This window comes from Marmota monax, unplaced genomic scaffold (assembly GCF_021218885.2).
Source record: "Marmota monax isolate L192 unplaced genomic scaffold, Marmota_monax_Labrador192_F-V1.1 WCK01_AAM20220418_F8-fsc00031, whole genome shotgun sequence".
Classification (NCBI taxonomy): domain Eukaryota; kingdom Metazoa; phylum Chordata; class Mammalia; order Rodentia; family Sciuridae; genus Marmota; species Marmota monax.
Genome location: NW_026695197.1, coordinates 3,700,361 through 3,720,472, shown reverse-complemented (window position 1 = coordinate 3,720,472; position 20,112 = coordinate 3,700,361). Strand labels below are relative to the sequence as shown.

Below are 20,112 nucleotides of genomic sequence, written 5' to 3'. Positions count from 1 at the left end.
TCACTTGTTAAACTAGAAACTAGTCTTAAAAATTATAAAAATAAGCATCTAATTATAGCCCATAATTATGCATAATTATAAAATGTCAATAAATTAACCAATATAACTGAGTGTGTTAAGTCAACTTTTTGTCACTGTGACCTCAACTCACAACAACTTAGAGGAAGAAAAGTTTATTTTGGGCTCAGTTTCAGAGATTTGGTCCATGGTTAGCAGGCTCCAAGACAAAACACCATAGTGGAGGGGCATGATGGAGGAAAGCTGTTCAATTCATAGCAGCCAGGAAGCAGAGAGGAATGGGCCAAGGAAAGACATAGTCCCCAAGACTGCACCCCCAAGTGGCTACCTCCTCCAGGCAAACTCCACCTACCCAGTTACCAACACATTCAAAATATTATACATCAAGTAGATTTAAGTCAGAACTCCATAATCCACTCTTTCCAACTTAGAACACTGCTGCATTGTCCAACCAATGAGCTTTTAGGGATATATCCCAGATAAAAACTGTAACAGTGAAGATATTGGAAAATGACTATTCAACATTTCAGATCACGATATATCAATACTTACCAAAGTTCCTAGGGTACCCCAAAAGTCTTAAGTGCCATTTGAGCTTTGATAACTCTAGAAGCATAAATGCTCAAATTATAAAATAATGTTACAAATTTGTTTAAACTAAAAATTTTAAATTTATTATCTGTATGATTTATAATTTTTAAATAAGTTTTTTATTTAAATACTTTGTTTGCTCAGTATTTGTATTCTTCAACCTGAGGGACTATAAAGAAAAAAAGAGGGGCTGGGGTTGTGGCTCAGTGGTAGAGCGCTTGCCTAGTGTGTGTGAAGCTCTGGGTTCGATCCTTAGCACTTCATAAATAAAATAAATATAAAAATAAATAAATAAAATAAAGATATTGTGTCAAACTACAACTAAAAAATAAATATTAAAAAAAAAGAGGGAAGGAAGCATCAGATAGCTCCCTCACTTAAATAAGCAATAATTAGAAACAACAGTCTAAACTACAATAAGGTCTTCACTAAAACAGGTTTTAAAAGGGAGGAACACAAATAGCTCTGTTTTAGAGAAACACTTCTTCTTTTTTTTTTAACTAGCTCTTTTACCTAACTATAGGACTCATTTTGACATAATTATAAAAGCATTGAAATAATTTGGTCTAATTCAGTTCCCAGTACTTCCCTGCCCTCCTCCCTCCCCCGTTCCTTTCCCTCTATACTCTATTGATATTTCTGCTATTTATTTTTTTAATTAGTGTATGATAGATGTACATGATGGTGAAATTCACTGTGATATATTCATATACATAAAGTTAGGTTAGATTCATTCCACTGTCTTTCCCTATCCCAAGCCTCCTTTCCCTTCATTCCCCCCTTTGTCTATCCCACTATCTTAATGTTTTTGCCTGCATTTGGATAGAGCTTCCTGTTTAAAAAAAAAAAAAAAAAAAAGCCAGGCACTGAGGTGCATGCCTGTAATCCCAGGGATTCTGGAGGCTGAGATAAGAGGATCACAAGTTCAAGGACAGTCTCAGAAACTCTGTGTGACCCTATCTCAAAAGAAAAAAAAGTAAAAAGGTCTGCAAATGTAGCTCAGTGGCCCCTGGGTTCAATTCCAGGTACAAAAAAAAAAAAAAAAAAAAAAATTATAATTAGTTGTAGGAGAGAAAGGTAGGATTTCTAACTTGGAAGACTGAGTAAAAGGTGACTGTATTCACCAAGTTAATAAATATTGGAAGAATTATCTAGCATAGAAAGTATAAGTGTTAATTTCAAAGTACCACAAAAATAATCTCAATGCACAATATCCAGTAAACAATTAGAAATATGATCTTGAAATTGGAGGGAATATGAAGAGCAGACAAGGTGGAAGAGTACTAAAGAAATAATTTAAACATATACAATTCAAAGGAGTTTAAGAGTAAGAGAAAAGGAACCAAGACTTAAGTACTGTTGTGGAAGCTACGTCTACCAAAGCTATAAAAGAGAGATAATATTTAGAGATGAAGGTAAAACTATCACTAAGCTAAACCTTCCTCTTTAAATTCAGAATCGAAGCTGTTAACAAAGTCCATATCAGCAAAACTCACTGCTAAGAGAGAATTGTGCATAAAAAAGATGGAATCAAATGCAAGAAATAAAGTGAAATAGCAATTAAAAATAGTTAATTAGTAAGCTGGATAACTTAATACTTCCATAAATAGAATATTTAAAAATTTTAATATGTACAAATAAAAGTTATTATTTAGGAAGAGGAAAGATATCAAAATTTCAAAATCCACTTATTCAACAAGACTAAAAAAGAAATAACTTCACTAAAAATGAAAAGGGAGGTGTAAACCAACATTTATTTGATGGTAGAGAGTGTAAACTGATACAACCATTTGAGAAACCAGTTGGCAGTATCTACTACAGCCCAGAAATTCTACTCCAAAATACATACCAAATAGCATTGTATATGTAATAAAAAAAAAAAAATTCCCAGAATGTTTGCAGCCCACTATATGCAATAGCTTAAAACTAAAAACTATATAAATGTTATCAATAGAAGAATAAATTGTGGCTTATTTACAAAATGAATTACAGTTCCTATAATGAGAATGAAAATATAAAAAGTAGGTAGGGCCCAGTGGCACACACCTTGTGGTACTGAGGATTGAACTCAGGGTCCTGTGCTGGGCAAGTGTTTTGCTTGTTTGTTTGTTTGTTTGTTTTAAGCATTTTTTTAAAGCCCAATCAGAAGATAAACTTAATTTTTCTATTTTATAACAATTAAATATAATTCTTAATTAAGATGTAAAGGATACCTCTAATTAAGACCTTAAGTGTAATACGCATATGAAAAAGGGCCCCTATTATAAATGTCCAGCTCAATGAATTTTGGGGAGGCTGAGGCAGGAAGATCACAAGTTCAAAGCCAGCCTCAGCAACTTATTGAGGCCATAAACAACTCAGCAAGACCCTGTCTCTAAATAAAATTAAAAAAAAAAAACAAAAAAAGGCGCCTCCCCTACCCCACACTGGGGATGTGCAGAGGTACTGGGTTCAATTCTCAGCATCACCTATAAATAAATAAAATAAAGGAACACTGACAACTAAAAAAAATATTTTCAAAGTCATCATTGGGGTATCTTGGAGAATGTGAGATTTTCCTTGGAGAAAGATACACTGGGAAATTTTCAGTGTGCTCTCAATGTTCTTTTGTTTGATGACTATACAGATATACTCAGTTTGGAAAAAATTCATTGAGCTAGACATTTACAATAGGGACCTTTTTTCATATGTGCATTACACTTACGTTAAGGTCTTAATTAGGTCTTAATTAAGAGTTATATTAAATTGTTAAAAAACAGAAAAATTAAAATTATCTTCTAATTGGGTTTAAAAACAAACAAACAAAAAAAACACTTGCCTAGCACAGGGCCCTAAATTCAATCCCCAGTACCACAAAAAAATTAAAAAATAAATAAATAAATAAAGCTAGAAAGAAAATAAATTTCTTTAGAAATAAACCATAAGATTCCCTAATTCTGTAGCCCAACAACCACCAAACAGAAGACAGACAATGGAAAATTATTTTGGGAAAAAAAAAAAGGGGGGGGGGGCTGGGGATGTGGCTCAATCGGTAGCGCGCTCGCCTGGCATGCGTGCGGCCCGGGTTCAATCCTCAGCACCACATACAAACAAAGATGTTATGTCCGCCAAAAACTAAAAAATAAATATTAAAATTCTCTCTCTTAAAAAAAAAAAAAAAAGAATGTCAGAGTCCAGCAGTAAGCAAACATGTCTGCAGAATAAGAGACAACTGGGAGCTGTGGTTGTGGCTTCACGGTAGAGCATTCACCTAGCATGTGTGAGGCCCTGGGTTCAATCTTTAGCACCACATAAAAATAAATAAATAAAATAAAGGCATTGAGTCCAACTACTACTAAAAAATAAATATTTTTTTAAAATAAAAAAAGAATAAGAGACAAGTGAATAACCTGTACAATGAATTTTAAAAGACTCACACCTACACAGATCACTGGAAACTTTTAAATAATCTTTTTTCAACTTCCAATAGCTTTCCAAGAGGGAGTAAAAGATAGACCATTTACCAAGGAATGAAAATTAGATCAGCATCATACTTCATGAGCAATTACAGATGACAAAAGAATGGAATGATGCTCAAAGTTCTGACAGAAAATGATCAACAACCTAGAATCCCAAATTAAAATCATTTGCTGTACATACTTTAGACATTTCTGATATTACACAACATATGAAATACTGAAAATATGTGCATTCTGTATAGCTCCACACTAAAGCTTTATAAAGTACTACATTCCTAATAAACACTTTACCCTGAACTTTAAAAAGGGGCAGAGGAATAAATAGTTAGAGCTAATAAATTATGAAAGCAGAGTAAAATGCACAAAGGAAAGGCAAAAATGCAATAGGTATTCCAAGAACTCAAGACCAACTGAACCAAGAAGATAGTTGTTGCGCATTCTGTGTGGCTTGTTACATTCAATTACTTTTAGTATACTTTGCTTCCAATGCCTTTTGATGATGGGATAAAACATTAACGTTGAGTGGGGGGGAAAAAAAAACATGTAAAAACCTATCTGATACAATCTGTTGTACTTGAACAGACCACATCACTATTCTATCATTTGTCTTTAACATTGTCTGTGATCCTCTGATATAAAAAATTTTTAAATGTTACTATAGTCTAAATTCATCACTCTTCCCTAAAATTTCAGTTCGTGATTTAGCTTTCTTAAGGACTTTGCTATTTCAAGATAAGACATTCCCCGCATTTCTTACTAAAAAGTTAAAGCTTTGCCCTTCATTTTTTAATCCATCTGAAAAACATGTATGCAGTGGTTTCATGCAAAGCTGCCCCCAAACTATCTTAATTAGTCATTTTTTTTCATTAATTTGTGATCCTATGCCTATCAAAAAATAAAAGTTCCCAGGCACCCCTCTTGTCATTCACTACCCTCAGTGGCCTTGGAACTATCTCCACCAGCAAGAAGACCCTCATAATATGCAGCCCTGCCATCTTGTGCTAAGAGCCATAGCCAAGTAGTAATGATGCATGGCATTTTTGGTTGAAAGGTGATGCCAACAAGCCATTGAGATGATATGATTATGTTAAGATCTGCATTCAAATGGATATTAGACCCCTGCTGTCCACCTCTGCCTGCTATGGGACTCCTGGAGAGTTCCCATTGGTTGGGGAAGTGCGGTAGGAGGGAATTCCGGGGGAGTTTCAAAAATAAAATTTGTTCCTGTTTGAGTGGCTCGTGATTTTTGTGCCCAGCCAGACTGCGGCAATCTTGGACCTCACAATCTCCAGAATGAGATTTATACTTCATATTGACAGAACTGTAAAAATCATCAGTTTCACCAATATAACCGAATTCACTCTTTTGGAATTAATTAACCATTAGGAATGATCCTAGGATGACATGTTTCAATTTTAAGAAAACAAACTGCTGGTCGTGGTGGTACACACCTATGATCCCAGAAGCTTGGGAGGCTGAGGCAGAGGATCTCAAATTCAAAGCCAGCCTCAGCAATGGCGAGGCACAAGGCAACTCAGTTAAGACCCTGTCTCTAAATAAAAATACAAAAAAGGGTTGGGGATGGGGATGTGGATGTGGATGTGGCCAGTGGTCAAGTGCCCCTGAGTTTAATCCCTGGTACCAAAAAAAAAAGAGACAAGACTGTGCAGTTTGCACATGCCCCTGCCACTGACTTCAGTTTGACTAAAGAGTGAATATAAAGTTCATGGTTGTTTTTTTATCCACATGAAAATACCTCTCATAAGGTTACTTTAACTAAATGTCTATACCAACTTTCTTTTGAATGACACAGAAATGTAGATTCGTAGACTTGGAAAAGTGAACACATACAGACTCTGAAAGATCTATTACAAGATTTATTATAACACAATTCTATTATCACCCAACGTATGTATTCCTAAAAATCACCACACCATGCAAAATCAGATAACCACAGACCTATAGAAAAAGTGGAATTGAGGCAGCCTCCAAATATCACATACCCAAAACAATAGCTTATATTGGTTATAAACACATTCATGTTAAAAAGTTTAAGCTAGGGCTGGAGATGTGGCTCAAGCGGTAGCGCGCTCACCTGGCATGCACGGGGTACTAGGTTCTATCCTCAGCCCACATAAAAATAAAATAAAGATGTTGTGTCCCCTGAAAACTAAAAAATAAATATTAAAAAATTACCTCTCTCTCTCTCAAAAAAAAAAAGTTTAAGCTAGGCACTTGCACTCTCCCTTGCCCCCCAAAATTTCCAGGCTATGAGGTAAACTATTCCCCCAAGCCTTTGTGCCTTTCTGCCATGATATGCAGGCTTACCACAGGCCCATTAACAATGGACTGAAATCATGAACCTAATTAAATCTTTCCTCCTTTAAAAACAACAAAATTTAAAATGTTTAAGCTGGGTAAGCCAGACACAGTGGCACAAGCCTATCATGCCAGTTACTTAGGAGGCTGAAGCAGGAGAATCACAAGTTTGAGGTCAGCCTGGACAACTTAGCAAGACCCTGTTTCAAAATTAAAAATTAAAAAAGGGCTGGGGGATGTAGATCAGTGGTAAAGTGCCTCTGGGTTCAGTTTCCAGTATTAAAAGTGAAAAAAAAAATTCTGATTTAATCCCACAAAATTATGTAATAAATTAGTTGAACAATTTATAACACTTCAAATATTAATCGCATTACTAAAAACTGGAAATTTCACCCAAAACACAATGAAAACATTCATATAAGAAATAAAGCAGGTGTCAACATACTTCATATACAACCAGAGATATGAAAAACTGTGCTGTATACGTGTAATAAGAAATGTAATGCATTCTGCTGTCATTTATTTTTTTTTAATCAAAAAAAAAAAAAAAGAAAGAAAGCAATAGGTTTAAAATTAACTTAGGACTAATTAAAAATACAAAGACATAAAGGAAAAAATATCAACATTTCCAATTGAAATAAACTATATAATAAAATAATTAATGCAAAACTAATTTAAAAGTCTCTAAAAATGGTCCTGGGCTCAATCCCTAGCACCACCAAAAACAAAAGGTCCCTAAAAAGCAGCTGCTCTGTAAGTCTCTATAAAGTAGATACTCTAACTTTCAAAGAAGATTCTAGAGGCTGGCAAAAATATATCTTAGTTGCAAAATTGATTAACAAAGAAGTAAAAGCAGTTCAATGAAAGACACTTTTCATAAATAATGCTGGAACAACCAGACATCATAGGCAAAAAAATGAACCTCAATTTGTTTCCAACCTTAAACAAAACTAACTCAAGGGCTGGTGATGCAGTTTAATGGCAGAGCACTTGCCTAGCACACTGGAGGGCCTGAATTTGATCGCCAGCACTGCAAACAAAACAAAAACCTCAAAACAGATCACAGATAGTATTAAAGTCAATAATAGCCATCCGAAGATACATGCGCTTTCTAACTCGCCAGAAAAGGCAATGTTATGGTTAAGAGATTTGATTCAACTGAGAACTTTGAGATGAGGTAATTAGCCAGGTTTATCCAAATGAGCCCTAACTGCTATCCTAAATATATTTATAAATGAGAAGCAAAGGGAGATGTGACATAGACACACAGAACTCATGCGAACGTGAAAACAGAGATCTGGAGTGTTATCAGAGCCTCAGAAGGGAAGAGGGCCCTACTACCACCTTGATTTTGGCACACTGAGGTTGATTTGAGATTTTTAGCTTCTTAGACTTTTTAAACTTTTGTTCTATGAACAAAACCATAATCTGAGAAAATATATTTGTAAATCCATTTATCTGATGAAGGACTAATATCTAGAACATATAAAGAAGTTTCAAAGCAACAGTTAAAAACCAAACAATCCAACTAAAACAAGAACAAAAGACATGAAGACATTTTTACCTAAGGTAAAGAGATGGCAAATAAGCATATCAAATAATGTTTGACATCATTTGTCATTACAGAAACACAAATTAAAACCAGAAGATATCATTAAAACCTATCAAAATGGCCAAAATTTAAAATAACACCAAAAAATGTTGGTGAGGCTGCAGAGGAAACTGCAATATAGGTGCAGACACTATGGAAAACAACTTAGCATTTTCTTGAAAAACTAAACATGCAACTACCATATAACCAACAATTATACTATTGGGCATTTACCCCAAAGAAACAAAGGTTTATGCTCACATAAAAACCTATACACAAATATTTACAGCAGAATTTACTTATAAATAGTAAAAAATTGGCCATTTCAGACTTACTCAATGGGTAAATAGCTTAGCAAACTGTGTTACATCCAAACCATGTAATATTACTCAGCAATAAAAGCAAATAACTACTGATACACACAAGAAACAACTTGAATCTCTACAGAACTATGTTCAGTGAAAAAATAAATTCTAAGATTTGTTTAACTCAATTTATAACATTAATATAATATAGTTAGCAGTAATAACATTCTATTTTCTAACAGCTAGACTGAGATACAATTTGTATCATCATAAAATTTCTGTATAATTAAATGGGGACTGGGGTAGTGGCTCAGTGGTAGTGTGCTTGCCTAGCATGTGTGAGGCACTGGGTTCGATTCTCAGCACCACAAATAAATAAAATAAAGGTCCATCAACTAAAAAATATTTTTAAAAAAATAATTAAATGGGTTGTATTACATTTACACAGAGGAGTAATATATAAGATTTTGTTCCTGTTGCAATGGTGGAGAGATCAAACTCAGAAACTATGTTGAGCTACACCCCAGCTATTTAAGCCTTTTTTTTTTTTGAGAGACAGAGAATTTTTTTAATATTTATTTATTTTTTTAGTTTTCGGCGGACAGAACATCTTTGTTTGTATGTGGTGCTGAGGATCGAACCCGTGCCGCACGCATGCCAGGCGAGCGCACTACTGCTTGAGCCATATCCCCAGCCCCCATTTAAGATTCTTAAAATGACAAAATTACAGAATCATAACAAAAAGAACATTAATGTTTGCCAAGGGTTAAGAAGGAAGTTACAGGTACAGGAAGGAGGGAAGCTGGGGATGGCTACTAACAGGCAAAGTTATTTATCTTTTTGGTGGGGTGGGGGCTCTGGATTGAACCTGGGGCACTTAACAACGAAACTACATCTGCAGCCCCCTTTATTTTTGAGACAGGACCTCCCTAAGTTGCTGAGGCTAGCTGTGAACTTGTCATCCTCCTGTCTCAGCCTCCCAAGTCACTGGGAATACAGTCATGTACCTCTGTGCCCACCAATGTGAAATATCTTTATGATGGAAATGTTTTGTATCTTTATCAATTTAATATTCTGGTTCTGATATTTACAAGATATTATCAGTGGAGAAAACGGGTTCAGAATACAGAGATTCTCTGTATTATTTCTTAAAATTGCACAGGAGCCAGGAACAGTATCATCCTCCTATAATCAGCTGCACATGTAATCCCAGCTACTAAAGAGGCTAAGGCGGGAAGATTCCATTTTGGGGACAGCCTTGGGCAATTTAGGGAGCCCCTGTCTTCAAAGGAAAAAAAAAAAAAGCTGGGGATGTAGGTCAGTGGTAGAGTAAATGACTACCATACAAGCATGCAAGAGGCACTGGGTTCAATCCAAGTACCACAGAACAACACACATACTAATAAAAATAAAAATAAAGTTGCACACACACACAAAATCTGCAGATCTAAAAAGATCCCAAAACATTTAATTTTTAAAAGATTATACAAAAAAAGGCAAAATTATGAGCTTAACTCACCAGATTTTTAAAAAAATTATGTCCATATACTGTAATGCACGTTCATTTGAAAAATATGTGTTCAGTACTTACTACATAACAGATAGTAGGTAAACAACTGACAACAAAAGTGACAAAAATTCCTGCAAACTGGATGTGCAAGCACACCAATGTACAAATTTGTGTGTATATTATTAAGTCATATTAAACTGTGCTAAAACAGTAAAATCACCAAGTGAGATTCAAGAATCCCTAAAGAATCAAGTTTTTTAATAATTCAAATATACTAAAAAGATACATAAAACAATGGCAAAGGAATCCCCTCTAATAAACATGAGATTAACTGAATAAGAATGGCAAATTATCTAAAATTCAAATGGAAATGTAGTATAATTCAATTGCAGATGGTCCAAAAACAAGATCATTTTTTAAAATATTTAACAAACAGAATTAAACAGCACAATAACTTACTTCATCTAAATACTCAATCATCTCAAATCTGATCATAGGAAATGTAATAATATACAAAAGGAAAGTAAATGAATAGAAAAATAACCTAAGTTCAAAAAACAAGCTATCACAATAATCATCACTTCAGACATATCTTAGAGGTATCTATGATTTGAATGGAAAAATAATTATGTAACAATTTAATAAGAAATACTAGACAAAGCTTTGCTAGCAAGTAAAGAAATGGATTTTAAAATGATTTCTAGTCCAGCTTGGTGGTGGTGCACGCCTGTAATCTGGCAGCTCAGGGGGCTGAGGGAGGAAGATCACAAGTTCAAAACCAACCTTAGCAAACTTAAAGAGGCCCTAAGGACTTAGTGAGACCCTATCTCAAAATAAAAAAAAAAATTTTTAAAGGGTTGTGGCTCAAGTGCTCTGGGTTCAATCACTGGTACCAAAAAAAAAAAAAAAAAGATTTCTAGGCACCATTATCAACTTTATTAAACTAAACAAAAATGATTTGTCAAAGACAATGGAATGTGGATATCTTCCATAAAAATACCAGTTACCTTTTACTGAGTGCTTCATGTGTACCACGCAGGGTCCCCAAAACTTTACATATGTTAAGTTCAAGTCTTAAAAATAAGAAAATATTTTTCAAAAATTCCTTTAGTCATGGCACGGGTCTACAATCCCAACTAGACAAGAAGCTAAGGCAGGAGGATCTTAAATTCAAGGACAGCCTGGGCAACTCAGCAAGACCCCACCTGAAAGTAAAAATTTTAAAAGTGATGAGGATATAGCACAATAGTGGAGTACTTTTTAGCATAAGAAAGGCCCTGGGTTCAATTTCCAGTTATCTTAAAAATAAAAAATAAATCCTTTGTTTTATAATGAGGAAACTAAGGCTTAAAAACAAAAAATTAAGAAGCCTATAAAAGGTTTCTATAAAAGCCTAGAAGATACTTCTATCATTAAAATACAAAGTCCTGCATATTCCTTTCTACCTCAGGGTTTATGCCCAGAATGCTTCCTCTTCACAGAATGTTCTATACACAAAGCACTCCACAAATTAACACCCACACATCACTTAGATTTGAACAACAATATCATTTCTCCAAGAAAGGGACTTTGACTGTCCACTCATTAACACACCAACCCACACTAGGTCTGTTCCCCATCTTATACTTTTGCTCTTTCTCTCCCTCCTACCATGGATGCATTTGTAATTACACCCTGAGTGCTTATTTTAATCAAAATGTATCTCACCAACACCCAGCTCCAAGAGGGAAGGGATCATACCTATTTTTTCACCACAGCACTATAATAGTACCAAGTACCTAACAGACATTTGTTAATATTTGCTAAAGCAATAAATGTCAATTTATCTTATTCTAATCCAAAACTTATTAAATCCTTTAACCCAAAGATACATAATCCACAGTCCTCAAATCAAAACTATAAGCATTTTTCATATAATACACTTCACTAGAGCTATTATCATATATGACAAAGCTGACAAATTCCTTTGTATTTATCCTTTTTGACCCAGCAACTGAACCTATCAGGATTTACCTTACAATAAAAATTTTCTATAGAGTAAAATGATATATATATAGTATTCCCCACCACCACCTTATCCATGGTTGCAGGTTCTGCCATTTCAATTACTCATAGTCAACTGCAGTACAAAAATATTAAATGCAAAGTTCCAGAAATAAACAAATCTTAAATTTTAAATTTTGCATTGTTTATTCTGCAGCGAGATCCAACCATACACACAAACTGTCTACCACTAAGCCACATCCCCAGCCTGATCACAATGTTCTGAACAGTATGATGCAATCTCATCCTAGCCCACCCAGTATAATACTATATACACTATTAGTTACTTTACAGCCACCTTGGTTATGAGATCAGTTATTGAATATGGTAGTGTTTGTGTTCAAATAACATTATTTTACTTAATAACAGCCCCAAAACACAAAATAGTGATGCTGGCAATTTACATATGCCAAAGAGAAGCCATAAAGTGCTTCTATTAAGTGAAAAGGTAAAGTTCTCAACCTAATAAGAAAAAAAAAAAAGTATATGTTAATGCTGAAGATCTAAGAAACTTCTATCCCTAAAACTGTGATGGAAAAGAAATTGGTGCTAATTTTGCTATTACATCTCAAATTATAAAAATTATGGCCTCAATACATTACTTAGTTAAGATGAAAAATACATTAAATTTATGGATGGAAGACATACACAGAAAAGATGTTCCAACTAATGGCAATGTGTCACAACAGGAAGTACAGGGCTCAAGCCTGGCAAGGTGTTGAACACCTGTGATCCCAGCTACTGGGAGGCTAAGGCAGAAGGATCCCAAGTTTGAGGCCAGCCTAGGCAACTTAGCAAGACTGAAAATAAAATTTTAAAAGGGGCTAGCTAGTGGCACAGTTCAGTGGTGGGAGTGCTTACTAGCATATTCAAAGCCCTGGGTTCAATCCCTGGTACTGGAGGGGTGGTGGGGGGGAGAAAGTACTGGGCTCAATATTATCTGCTGTTTCAGGTAATGACTAGAGATTTTGAAAGGCATCCCCCTCAGATGTGGGGGACTATTGTACAATTTTACTTGTTGCAGCATTTCTTTTAGAAACAACCTAATGTTCATAATAAGATTGAATAAATAAGCAATGATGACGTATCAAACAATGAGATATTAGAAGACTAAATAAATATATTCCATAAGGTACTTTCATTTGGTTTGTCGATCACTATATAGTGTTGGTAAATTGAATGAATATTACATACCCACCAAAAAAAAAAAAAAAAAATGTGAGACCTTCTTTTCTGTTGTTGGTATTAGGGATTTAACACAGGGACGCTCTACGACTGGGCTACATCCCTCAGCCCTTTTATTTTTATTTTGAGACAGGGTCTCATTAAGTTGCCAAGCCTAGCCTTAGACTTACAATTCTCCTGCCTCAGCCCCCAAGTCCTTTTATTATTACAGGCATGTGCCCCCATGCCTGGCAAAGGTAGCCCCTTTTATGTATTAATAGGAATAATCTCTAGGATAGTATATGAAAATATTAAGGCACAGAGAATATATACAGATTGCTGTCCTTTGTATGAAAAACCGGAAAATAAAACATCTACAATCTTGTTTATGTACATATCTCTGGAAAATATGTAAGGTTAACGGTGATTATTGAAAAGTCGTATTTCCCCTAATCCTTTAAAACCATCAATTCTCTATTCATGATTCACTTTGGCTTTAAATATCCAAGTCAAAAAACAAAAGATTTCTTTTGATTTTCAAAAGCAACCTAACTTTTGATATTAGATGTTACAGTTTTTAAATAGTAATTTATTTGTTTTGAAAAATATAAAACACAGGGGCTGGGGTTGTGGCTCAGCGGTAGAGCGCTTGCCTAGCACATGTGAGACCCTGGGTTCCATCCTCAGCGCCACATAAAAATAAATAAATATCTCCCATCTATGTATGTTATATCAAAGTATATAAGTGTATTCTACTGTCATGTATAACTAATTAAACAAATAGAAAATTTAAAAATAAACAAATAAACAAAGTATTGTATCCAACTACAACTAAAAAATATTTAAAAATAAAGAAAAATATAAAACACAAATATAAGATTAGTATAAATAAACATTACCTCATTTTGTCTGTGCAAAACCCCAGTGAAAACAGGTGATTTGTAATCTTTTATATGCAAGAAAAGCTGAATGGGGTTAACTGACTTAGCCAACTGATACAGCTATAGTTAAACTGTGTTGTGTCCCAACACAAACCAATTCATTCCTTTACCCAATAAATACTGAAATGTATTTATACTGAAATTTTTTAAAAGTATGCCACTCTATATGTCAAGAGAATTTAGATAGTCTTAAAAATCTTAAAAAAAAAGGATAGATTAAAGCAACAACTTATTAAATCAATAAGAACCTATATAAGCTTGACTTTCAAAATTTTAACATATCTATAGGAAAGAATAAATTTTAAAAGTACCTATTTAGAGCATAACTATTCCAATAAGATACCAATAAAGCCGCTCAAATTTTTAAAAAATATAAACTGAAAATTCAGGGACTGGATAACCTAAGCAGGTCAATGTAGGGAATCATACAACTCTGTGCTGAATGAGAAGTGGAAGCTAATTTATATTAACTTATTTTAAAAGATGCTCCTTACAGAAATGCCCCAAAGCAAACACTAATTAGATTTCCATTTCACTAGGTCCAATGGCACCTGTAATCCCAGTCCCTCTGGAGAATCAAGCAGGTGGACCAGAAGTTCAAGGCTAGAAGATCCTGTCTCAAAATAAAAGTAAAATAGACTAGGAATGGAAAGCTCCTGGGTTTAACCCCCCGTACGTACTGCAAAAAGAGAAAAGTTTTGCAAGAAATCAAAATTTCTTGTTAAATGTAATTTTCTTGGGATTGCATTTTACTTCTAAATGGTGTATGAGAGGTACTTCCTTGACTATTCAGAACAGTGTAAATAGAGGTTCAAAAAACCTTTAGTTTTAATGATGCTTTAATGGAAAACATCAAGAGATAAACATCTTACCACTTCAACATTGTGAACCTTCGTCTGAAGCCTTATTTTGAATATCTGTTTGATGTTAATATTCTTAATTTGTCTTTACATGTTTTTCAAAATATTTTATCTGACCATTCTAAGGCACCTGATGCTGCTGGTTTCTTAATAGTATTTATATCTCAGTCTCCACTGTCACATTCAATCCTAGTTTTCTTCCTATGATTCTGTCCATTCCTTCTCAGAATGTACTTTTCTCTACTTGACATTTAAGTATTCTCTAACACTTTGTTTTTATCTATCCAGGCCTCCTTCTTTCAATTCATATACCTCCCTCAGTGACTACATCCACACCCATAACTTTAGTTCCATTTATTCCAGATCTATACACAGTATATACATCTAGTACTGAACATCAGACTTTATATTATAAAGACCTTAAAATATCAGGAGTCTCTTCTTTCCATTTCCATTATCACTGCCTTAGTTCCTGTTCTAATCACTTCTCTCCCTCACACGCCAAAGTGTCATCAACATCTTCATGGGTCACCATTGCCAAGCTGAACCCTGACACTAATATAAACTTTCTAAAATGGAATTGTAATCATGCTGCTCCCCTGCCAAAAATTATTTAATAGGTCTCTCTGGTTTTCAGGAAAACATTCAAATTAGCTTACAAAGGAAGTTCCTGCCAAAATCTCTAAGCTCAATCTCTATTACACTCATTCTCTGGCTCCAAACTATGAAGTCAGGATACAGAGTCATCCTCTGTAGACCTAATCAGGGTATTTCCCAAGAAAATTGTCCTTATATTAACAAGTTTATTTAGCTATGTGCTCTCTATGCTCACATAAAAATTTCCACTGAAATCTCTTCCATACCATAGTCATTTAACAGTCTTCTCCATTAGACTATTAACAGTCTCCAGGGAAAGAGCATTTAGTATTTCTTGAACAAGGCAAATAAAAACATTAACAATGTTTGTTTGAAGGAACAAGTGGAGATTAAATACTTTAGTAAAATTATTCTCAATAGTATCCCTTTTTCTCTACATATACATACACACATATAGATAGGTGTGTGTATGTATATATATTTTCAATACTGGGGACTGAACCCAGGCCCTTGAAGCATGCTAGGCAAATGTTCTACCACTAAGCTGTATATCTCCAGCCCTTAGTAAAATTATTCTAATAGAAATGAATTTGCTTCTTTGACTAGAAAACTCAATGGAAAAATCCTTTCCTCTCACTGGCAATGAAAATTTGTTTTTATTTTCTAACAGACCCAGACTGACCCAAAGTTCTTATCTCATCCCTTTCTAGCTCTGAATCAAAATCTGATTTGGGGGGCTGGGATTATAGCTCAGTGGTAGAGTGCTTGCCTAGCACATGTGAGTCACTGGGTGTGATCTTCAGCACCACATAAAAATAAATGAATAAAATAAAAAAATAAAAGCATGTGTCCATCTACAACTAAAAATATTGTTTTAAAAAAACCCTGATGGGAGGCTGGGGATGTGGCTCAAGCTGTAGCGCGCTCGCCTGGCATGCGTGCGGCCCGGGTTCGATCCTCAGCACCACATACAAACAAAAATGTTGTGTCCCCCGAAAACTAAAAAAAAATAAATATTAAAATTCTCTCTCTCTCTCTCTCTCTTTAAAAAAAAAAACCCTGATTGGAGGGGGTTGTGGCTCAGCAGTAGAGCACTTGCCTAGCACGTGCAAGGTACTGGGTTCAATCCTCAGCACCACATAAAAAATAAATAAATAAAAGTATTATGTCTAACTACAACTAAAAAAAAAAAAAAAAATTAAAAAAAAAACCAAACACCTGATTCGAGGAGCTGGGAATGTTCACGCATGAGGCCTGGGGTTCTATCCCCAGAACAACAAAAAAAAACAACTGAATTTGTAGCAAAATATAAATTTGATTAAAGGCACAGCTCTGTCCTTTGGGTGAAAAAAGGGAAATGACACAGTAAACTTATTACTTAAAAAATAATTCTAGGACTGGCAATGTAGCTCAGCAGTAGAATGGTTGCTGGGCATATGCAATGGCCTGAATTTAATATCCAATAACTCTCCCCCCAATCTTATTTCCCAGAAAATTCCTTCCAGCCAATCAAGACCCTGGTTCCACAAATACCACCCCTGCCAAATAAAACTTTGGCTCACTCTGTCTATTTTTAATTAATTGTTCAGTCAGAACTATAAAGCAACTGTGGGGGACAGTAGAGATAAGGAGCTACTTTGATCACACTGAAGCCTCAAAGTCCAATGAATTGATTTGAGAATGGTCTTGAATTTAAAAACATCCACTCTTTTCTATAGCTTTGAAGTCAAAGTCAAATTATAGTTCTTGATTTCAAATGCACCATAAAGGAAATAGACTAGAATGATCTACATGGAATTTTGAGGGAAGCTAAAAATTACAATGAGTTCTGTGAGGACAATGATCCAAAGAATAGTTGAAATGATTCTGTCCATGATATCTACCATGCATATATAAACTTAGCAATTATTATAACTCCTCATCTTGCCTGCTCTCCTCCTTTTATTTCCCCTCTTTGTCATCACAGAACTACTTTTTCTTAAATATAGGAAAGGTTCAAGTTATAATAATGAATAATGACCATTAAAGACAGAAAGTGTATTCTGTGTCCTAGACATCTTAAAATACTTTTTCAACAACCTGCATTTGTTGCAACAAATGATGAGAGAATTTAAGACACAAAAATCATAACTGATGTTTCAATCCTGAAAAACTACATGGTCGTTTCACACAACTAGCACAATCAAGGGATAAAATAGTAGAGTTAATAAGGTACAGGGAAGATTACCAAAAGTTATCTGTAGTAACATTTGTGATTAGGGACCCAAAATTCTACCAATTATTCACAAAATTATAGAACCCCGACTCTCAAAAAAAAAAAAAAAAGTGAATGGAGAAATATGTCCAGAAACTTGTTCAATTCTGTGTCTGCAAGCTCAGAACTTAAGCCCGATTCAATTTTTTTAAATATAAAAATACTTCCAGCTCCCACCTGCCAGAAATTCTTTTGCAAGTTTGGAATGGAGCCTGGGAATTGGTATGTTTACTTAAAAACTCCCCAGGCACTCTGGTCATCAGCCAGGTTGGTCAGTTTACTGTATACCTTTTCAAGAAGGTCTCCTTTCAATCCTTGCCGACAGTCTGGTAGTCTACAAAATGATGGAGGTTGTTCCTATAAATAAGCCTAGTTAAACAGCACCATGTGACCTCACCTAATTCCTTTGTGTTCTCCCTCACCCCTAGAGTTAGTACCTCATCTTCAGTCCATTCCTCATAACAGAACTCTTCTTTTCTTACCTCCACTCTTGTAGTAACCGAGTCATAATGAACAGAAGATAACACAAAGGGAAACTACCACTTCAATATCCGGAAACCCTGTCAGTTCTAACATAAGAGAAGAAAATTCATTTTAGACCATCCTAGTAGATTCTTGGAATTTTAAATGAAACAAAACCGATCCAAAAGTGGTCTGTGAAGCAGGGCTGAAGTTAGATTAAAAGCTCTTGGATCAAGGAGGACCAGGCCAAGGTTCTGAAAGAGGAAGAAAAAAAACTTGAAAGCGAAGCAGGAGGCCGGCGGGCGGCCAGTGCCGGCACTAGCGGGTTTGACACTCGACACCCCCGCCTGCACTCGGGTTGCTAGGAAACAAAAAGGCTCCACGTTCCCTGCAATTCCTCCCGGGCCTGCCAGGAGGACAGGGGCCTCTCGGCCTATGGAAGCCACCGGAGGGCCCGACCCCTGCCCCGGGGTGCTAAGCCCAGGAAAACCGGGGCGGGGAGCTCCGGCGGAGGGGCGCGGCGAGCGGGCCCTGGTCTCAGGCGGAGGGCTGCCCCGGGCTCTGACGCGCCGGGACCAGGCCCCCGAGGCGGGCGGCGCTCCGGCAGGCCTCGGGGGCTCGACTCCCTCCAGGCCTCAGTCGCAGGTCCGGGTCCAGACGAGGAACCCAAACGACCACCCGGCTCCGCGCGGGGGAGGGGTCGTCTACTCACACGTGCTGACAGGCCGCGGTCCGCACTGGCGTTTTGAGCACTTCCTGACAGACCGGGCAGTAGAAATCATCTTCTGTGTAGGCCGTGGCCGCGGACAGCTCCTCGGCCATGACGGGGGTAGAGGAACAAGGCGATGGCGGCAGCAGCGGTCGAGGTGGCGGTGGCGGTCCGGAGCCCGACTCCCTGCGCGGACCCGGGGGGAGGGGAATAGCGTCAGGAAGAAGCTCGCGCCAGGAAGGGGGCGGGGACCTAGGCAGGACTCCGAGCAGGGTGGGGCGGGACTCCGAGCGGGGTGGGGCGGGACTCCGAGCGGGGTGGGGCGGGGCCGAACACAGCGGCGCTCCGGCCGCACGCGCCGGGCGAGGGGCCGCCCCCCTCGCCCCCGGAACTCGGAGGCGGTGCTCCTCAGGAGGCCGGGCGCAGGAAACAGCGATTGGTTTCGCAGGCACCGTGGGCTGGGCGCAAGTCTAAGGCCAGCCCCATTCAGTGGCCACGGCACTACGTCCCGCCCCCAAGCCGTCCTCCCACTGGAGGCCACCGCCTACGGAGCTTGGGGCCCGGCCGCGGTTCTGCCTAGTCCCTCGTTCGCCGTTCGTGGCCTCGCTCTTCCCAGCTGTCCGCCAGCTCCCCACGCCCGCCCCTCGCTTCTTTAACCTCTCCGGCCGCAACCCACCCTTTTGCACTGCTCTTCCTGCTCCCAGCCTCGCTCCACCGCATCCCTGCCCCGCCTTCGTGGGCGAAGACCCTTACTTCCGAGCCCCGGAGCGGCACTGTAGGCTGAACTGCTTCTTTGTCGCGGGTTCGTAGAAAGGTGACCTTTCGTCGCCGTCGGGCTTCTGGTCCCGCCGCTGCTGCCCTCGCAACCGAGGCCCCACGGCAAAAGGAGAACGGAGTGCGCAGTGCTCATCGGCCCAAGAAAGGGCGGGACCCAAGGCTCATGGTGCACCGGGATCCCATCGCCCCCGCCAGCAGCTCTCCCGTGGCATAGCGCTGCCTGCAGCCTGCCCAGCCGGTCACCGAACACAGTAGGGTTTCGCGTTGCAGGCCCAGAGCGGAGGGGCGGGGTGAGGAGAGCAGCCTCCATAGCAACTGGCGCTGGGCGCCTTCGGCAGGTTGTGACGTCAACGGCTGGGTGCGGGCCTACGTACCTGCACACACCCCCAGCATCTTGGTAGGGGGACCCCGTTTTATCGCCTTTATTAAATTCTTAGGTTTCCCAGGAATTTTTCCTTAAAATATATTTCTAACGTTGAAGATTTAATCTTAATTGTTTGCCGTTGCTAGACT

General features: G+C 37.6%; 1 protein-coding gene across 2 annotated transcripts in view; it reads right to left on the bottom strand.

Moving 5' to 3' along the window:
• The window catches only part of Rnf138 (ring finger protein 138), a 32,213-nt gene extending 12,515 nt beyond the window's left edge, over positions 1-19,698 (bottom strand). For both annotated transcript variants that reach the window (XM_046428399.2, XM_046428401.2), the window contains exons 1-2: positions 19,576-19,698; positions 18,826-19,008 (exon numbers count right to left, since the gene is read on the bottom strand). In XM_046428399.2, coding sequence (XP_046284355.1) covers positions 18,826-18,935 — 110 coding nt within the window. In that variant the 5' untranslated portion in view covers positions 18,936-19,008; positions 19,576-19,698. The remainder of the gene's footprint in view (positions 1-18,825; positions 19,009-19,575) is intronic.
• Between the last annotated feature and the right edge of the window lie 414 nt (positions 19,699-20,112).